Genomic DNA, 6,830 nt, shown 5'->3' with positions numbered 1-6,830 from the left:
AAGAATATTGTTGTATTGTTCAGACTTTCTTTTGTTTTACCTGTGTGTGTCTTGTTTGTTATTATCTTTGTGTGTGTGTGCCTGTCCTAGTAAGCGTGAAAGTTTTCAAGACTGCGAGATGGAGACAAGAGTTAAAGCGAGAGAGAGTGAGAGTGCAGGTGTGAGTGCGAGCGAGCGAACGAGCGTGCGAGACATGACGCGAAAGTAGAGCAAAGCTTCCCTTTTTCTAACGTTCCCTTTTCTCTCCCTCTCCCCCTGCAGGACAGAGTCTTGGCTACGGATTTGTAAATTACGTCCGGCAGGATGACGCCGAGAGAGCCATCAACCAGCTTAACGGTCTACGTCTTCAGAACAAAACTATAAAGGTTAGAACGACATTGTTTTGTTGCTACTCAGTTGTGTTTTATTGTTTGTATATACACGTTCTAGAAATGATTGTCAGTGGGGAGGGCATGGGATCTCTTTTATTGTTTTTGTTACTGATTAACCTTGGGGAGTTTTTGTCAGTTATAGTTTAAGTTTGAGTATTTGATTACAGATTTTTCAGTTTCAGTATGCAGTGTACATTTTTCTTGTGTTGTGATATGGGTTTGCACCAATGTATATGCAATTCATTACCTTGGATTAACGTAATGTTTATAGCAGTTTACTTGTAGGAAAATGTAATGATCCCGCTAGGACATAAGATTAAGACTAACCCGCCTTCCTCCTCCTCCCCCTCCCCCTGTGGACCTGGTGGTGCCTTCTCCTCTCCCGCGTCCGTCCTGGCCCTCTTGTCCGCCCCCTCCTCCTCCTCCACCCTTCAACTCCACCTCCCCTTCCCCTCCACCAACCCCTTTCTCATTCCAACTCACTTTCCCCTTCCCTCACCTCCACCTCCACCTCCACCTCCACCTCCACCTCCACCTCCACCTCCACCTCCACCTCCAACAACTCCAACAACTCCTACAACTGTCCCTTCCTCCGCGTCCGCCCGCAGGTGTCGTACGCCCGCCCGAGCAGCGAAGCTATCAAGGGCGCCAACCTGTACGTGTCGGGGTTGCCCAAGTCCATGACGCAGCAGGACCTGGAGGGCATGTTCAGGGCCTACGGCTCCATCATCACCTCGCGGATCCTGTGCGACAACATCACTGGTGAGGCGCCGCGCCGTCTGGCGGAGGAGCTCGAGTCTGTTCTTTTCTAGCTTTTGCGGGGTTTTCCTAAGGCTGCCGTCACTAGGTTTGGATGCAGATTTGATGGGGTATTTTTTTCATTTTGTCCTCTTTTAAAAGCTCTCATTATTATGATTATTATTTTTATGTTTACGTTAGGTGTAGGGCTTTCATTCTTGCTCTTTACTAAGACTACTTGTTCGTCTTTGTTTATATATATATATATATATATATATATATATATATAATAATAATTCTCTCTCATTCTCTCTCTCTCTCTCTCTCTCTCTCTCTCTCTCTCTCTCTCTCTCTCTCTCTCTCTCTCTCTCTCTCTCTCTCTCTCTCTCTCTCTCTCTCATATTCTTATTCTCACTCTCCCCCTTCCCCTTCCCCTTCGCCTGCCTCTAGCAGTACGGACGTTGAAAGTCCTTCCCTCCTCTGCAAGCCAATTTCGGTCCTCCGGTAAATATTCCTCCAACACGGGATCACACTTCCCGTAATGGCTTTTCGACTGAAATATTTATCGTCGGCTGCCGAAGGAAGGAGCAGAGAACAGTGTTCGATAAATGGGGCAAAAGGAGGAGGAAGTTGGGGCCGCCTTTTCTTGTTTTCCCTCTTTTAGTTTTTTTTTTTTCTTGCTTCATCCTTGTTTCTCTCTCTCTCTCTCTCTCTCTCTCTCTCTCTCTCTCTCTCTCTCTCTCTCTCTCTCTCTCTCTCTCTCTCTCTCTCTCTGTTTTCCTTTTCTCTTTATCATTTCATATTCTGTAACTTGTGTTTTCTTCTTCGTATTTCTTGGGTTTTCTACTGTCGTTCTTCCTCTTTATCTTCCTCTCCACTCCTCTTCGGAAGCTTCATTCCTTCTCTTTCCATTATCTCCCGTCGGCATATTTTTTTTCTCTCTATGGTTTAATTACGTTGTTCCCCTCCTTATTTTAATTATTCTCCTCCCCTCTTCGCTTTGCCCTTTTGCTGTAATTACTCCGTTCCTCTCCGTCCCTCTTTCACTCCTCTATTCTCTCTCTGTCGTCTCTCCTTTGCTCTTCGTCTCTCTCTTTCTCTGGATTGCTTCAGATTCCAAGCCCCGCCTTTGAATAGGATTATAAGCCCTTCTTCGTTTTAGCTTTTTTTCTTTATCCTTTGAGTCTTGTTCTAGTTCCAGCTCGAGTTCTGTCACCCTTTCTGTCAAGACCATTCTTTTTCTTAATGTGATATATAGTATAGAGTTAGTTACATCCAGCGTACTTCTCAGTAAGTACCTTGTAGAGCATAGCCTGATTTCAATCTCTGAGCCTCGAGGAACTCAAAAGCCTCGAGTGTTCAGTGGAGTGCGAGTGTAACTGACCGCCCGCGCCCCGCCCCCAGGCCTGTCGAAGGGCGTGGGCTTCATCCGGTTCGACCAGCGCATCGAGGCTGAGCGCGCCATCCAGAAGCTGAACGGCACGATCCCCGACGGCGCCGCGGAGCCCATCACCGTCAAGTTCGCCAACAACCCTTCCAACAACAACAAGGCTGTCCCCCCCCTGGCCGCCTACCTCTCGCCCCTGACCCGCCGCTACGGGGGCCCCATCCACCACCCGGCCGGCCGCTTCCGCTACATTCCGCTCTCCCCCCTTACCAGGTGAGTGCGTTGCCCGGTGACGGCCCTTCCACACACACTCTTTTCTCCCGCCCCAACCCCCTAAGAGAAAGAACGAAAAAGAAAAAAAAAAAATTGCTCTCCCCTCCAAAAAATACCCCTCCTCCATCCTCCAACGCTCCCCTCTCCTCCCCCAACCCCTCTCCTCTCCCGTGTCCTCCCCCCCTCGCTGGCCCTTCTGGTTCCATGCCCCGCGCTTGTTCCCCATCATCTCTCCTCGCCACGTCCCCCTCTTCCCGTCCCCTCGTCTTCCCCATCATCACTGTCTCTTTCCGTACCTTGCTTCATCATCGGTCTTCCCGCAGACACGACATCAGCTCACACATGCACGCGCGCGCACATACTCAGGGGAAAGATAATGAGAAAGGCGAAGATGTGAGGAATGACTCGCTGAATAAAGCTTGAATTATGAGAAATGAGTGAGTAAGGGGGTCTAGGTCATCAGTGAGGGAGAAGCACGTTGGGGAAAACACACACAAACAAGACACGTTCTCATCCCCCCCTCCCTCTCCCCCCTTCGAAACGACCGAACACGTTAGCCAAAGACAGTCCATATTTAACCAACTTTTTTGTTGCAAAGTTGGAATGAAGAAAATGAGAAGGAAGTACACACTACCCACTGATGCCCCGAGGAGTAGCAGTAGCAGTGCTGGGCTCGGGAAAGGGAAAGGATTTGTACATTTCGGTCTCGCTTTCATTGAATTGCATGCTTAGGACTGGGCTCTGTTTGGGGAAACCGTGGTGTGCATTTTCAGCCATGCATACCAGATTAGTCGTTTCCGAAGGTGCGTTATATGGTCTAGAAACGAAAGTAAGGCCACCAATTGCACAGACCCCAGACTCACACACACCCCGTCTCCCTCCCCCTCATCAAAGTACAAGGAAATTATATTTAACTTTTCTGCTTTTTTCTAGCTCTGGCACTCCGTATCACACACCCTTTCCTTCACGCCCACCCACCTACCCACTTGCCTTCCCTCGCTCGCCCTCTCACACATCGCCCTCGCGAACTCACGAGAAAGCAGAGAAAGCTGCATGCATTTCTACAGACGCTTAATACACCACAAATATTCTCCCACCCCCACCCCTCTCCCCTCCTCCTTTATCATCTCTCCCCTCTTCTCCTCTATCCCCTCTCCCCTTCCCACTCCTCCTCCCTCCCCCATCCCTCCACGCCCCCCTCCCCCACACAAGCTCATAGACAGAGAAAAGAGAGCGTGGTTTTCGTTCGCTCTTATCACGTTTTACACTCGGCACATTATTATTATTACTGTTATTATTATTACTATTAGTTTTATTCACTACAAATTTGCACCATTATTATTATTTTCGTTTGTGTTGCCCATTTTTTTACGTTTTACACATTAAGTAATGTCAGCATCGGTGTTGTTGATTTTATTTTGTATCTACTACTTTGCATATTTATTTCTATTCAGTTTGAGATTGTTCTCCCTTGGAAAGTAAGAAAAACACAAAGTTGCTAAATGTTGACTTGAGTTTTTTTTGTTTTTCGTATGATTTGTTCTTGCATCTTATCAGAATGATATATACTCTTCAAATATCATATTCAGATTGATGTTTGTAATATATTGTTCGTAAATTATTGTTATTATTATTGTTGTTGTTGTTGTTATTATTATTATTAGACTGCAATATATATATTTATATTATTTTTTTAAGAATTAGATGTACCAAACTTCTTGTCTCTTTACCGTACAATATGTTGTAGAATAATCAAATAGTAGAGTAGTTTTTCCAAATATCATTTTGAGAAAGGAGAAAAAAAAAAGTTTGTATAGACTTTCCTCGGGAGATTCTGGGCCTTGAAAGATTATGAAAAAAAAAGTAACGTTACAGAAACGAAGGGGGCTGGGGGAGGTGTTGGGGTGGGAGGGGGGGGATCTCATGGCTTGACCTCCCTCCCTCCCTCCCCCCAAATCCCCCTCCCTCCTCTCTAGCACTGCTGACTTCCCAAACGCCAACATCTGGGCGCTTTGTCACTCAGTAGCCCACCAAGGAAAAAAAAGAAAAAAAAAAATCCAGTCCGCCCACGACACTCCCTGCCTTCCTGTCCCCTTCGCCCTCGCGCCCGCACCCACGCACTACTTTGCTCAAGTTTGGTTATATTTATATTCATATTCATATTCATATTCATATTCATATTCATATTATACACACGCATACATACATAAATACATACATACATACATACATACATACATACATACATACATTCATACGTTTGTATGTAAGTATATATGTATATATTCACATACACATGTATGCATATATATACATACATAGGCACGTACGTACATATGTATGCATATTTATATATATATATATACATACATACGCACGCACGTACATATGTATGCATATATATACACATACATACACACGTACGTAAATATGTATGCATATAGACACATACATACGTAAGTACATGCATACATATATGTGTGTGTATATATACACATGTTTTACATATATAAAATGCCCTGCCAGAAAATAAGCCTCGAGTCCTATTTAAAGAAGAACAATAAGGAAGCTACTCCCTCCAAACAAGCCAGCTTCTGCAAACAGTTATACGGTGACCTCTTTGGCACTGGAGGGGGGGGGGGGCTTCGCTCTCCGCCTTGGCGTTTTCGTTGTCCCGCCCACGAGGCACGGGCTCGGGGCTCCACACGCTTACACTTACTTAGACTCGCTCTTCATCCATCCATTCATTCATTCATTCATTCATTCATCCATCCATCCATCCATCCATCCATCCATCCATCCATCCATCCATCCATCCATCCATCCATCCATCCATCCATCCATCCATCCATCCATCCATTTATCCATCCATTTATCCATCCATCCACTTCCTTCCTTCCTTCCTTCCTTCCTTCCTTCCTTCCTTCCTTCCTTCCTTCCTTGCTTCCTTCCTTCCTTGCTTCCTTCCTTCCTTCCTTCTTTACCAAATTGGTCATACGCGCCTTTGCCTTGGCATTACACTTCCCGACACGTCACGCACGCTCCTAAAGCGACCGACGCGCGAGTCAATTCTCATAAATCTTGGAGGGAAGCGAACAGTTGGTAGACGATTTCTGGAATATCCGCAGAGCAGGGCACACACGGCCAAAGGGAGAGTGCTTCCTTATTCTTCTTCTTTGTTCCTCGGTTTCCATGTTCTTTCAGCTTTTTTCATTCGTTAGTTTTTTTTTATTTGTTTATACACGACACCTCTGTCAGTGAGCAATGCGCTTCTTTTCGTCCATTTTGTCACCACCTTTGTCACACGTATTTGTAATTCGCTGATTGCCATCGTCTTCCATCAGCTCATCTCGCCTCCATTATTGATACCCCCCCCCCCCCAACATATTGACACCCCCCCATCCCTCTCCTCCCCCGCCTCCTTTCCTACGTCTCCCTCATCCTTCAGCCCCCACCCCACCCCACCCCACCCCCGTACCTCTACTATTATTATTCTCTCCGTCGCCCTCTTCCTTCCTCTTATTCCCATTGTATCCCTCCCTCCTGTTACCTCCACCATTTCCCTTCCTCCCCTCCCTTCCCCTCCCCTTCCTTACCTTCCCTTCCCCTCCCTCCCTTCCCTTCCCTTCCCTTCCCTTCCCTTCCCAGTCCCCTACCACCCAAGGGGACATGTATGCATGCAGAACTTCTCAAATTGCTCCTTTGCGCATGCGCCTATATTACATAATGTACCTGTCTTTATCTCGCATTGCAGGTGAGGTGGGGTCGGGTAGGAGGGAGGGGGCGCTTGGGGGAGGGGTTGGAGAGGGCTGGGATGGGGGGGAGGGGAAGGGGGTTGGGATGTTGGGGCTCTATCTCGCCTCGCTAGCTAAGCCGGGGTAGGGAGGGGAAGGGGGGTGGGGAGGGGAAAGGGGAGGGGAGGGGAGGGAGGGTGAGGGTGGGGTTTCAGTTCTGTATTCCTTTTAGTTTTTATTATTTTATTATTATTATTGTTTTTATTTTTATTGTTGTTATTCTTATTCTTATTCTTATGCTTTCCATTCCATTAAGATATTGCTTTG

General features: G+C 46.6%; 1 protein-coding gene across 1 annotated transcript in view; it reads left to right on the top strand.

Annotated features, from left to right (window-relative positions):
• The first annotated feature begins 239 nt into the window (after positions 1–239).
• The window catches only part of LOC125036872 (ELAV-like protein 1), a 23,702-nt gene continuing 17,111 nt past the window's right edge, over positions 240–6,830 (top strand). Inside the window, exons 1-3 of the mRNA XM_047629788.1 lie at positions 240–365; positions 980–1,133; positions 2,514–2,769. Coding sequence (XP_047485744.1) covers positions 1,052–1,133; positions 2,514–2,769 — 338 coding nt within the window. The 5' untranslated portion in view covers positions 240–365; positions 980–1,051. The remainder of the gene's footprint in view (positions 366–979; positions 1,134–2,513; positions 2,770–6,830) is intronic.

This window comes from Penaeus chinensis, chromosome 22 (assembly GCF_019202785.1).
Source record: "Penaeus chinensis breed Huanghai No. 1 chromosome 22, ASM1920278v2, whole genome shotgun sequence".
NCBI lineage: Eukaryota > Metazoa > Arthropoda > Malacostraca > Decapoda > Penaeidae > Penaeus > Penaeus chinensis.
Note: the sequence above shows the minus strand (reverse complement) of the source record. Positions and strands in the feature narration are given on the sequence as shown.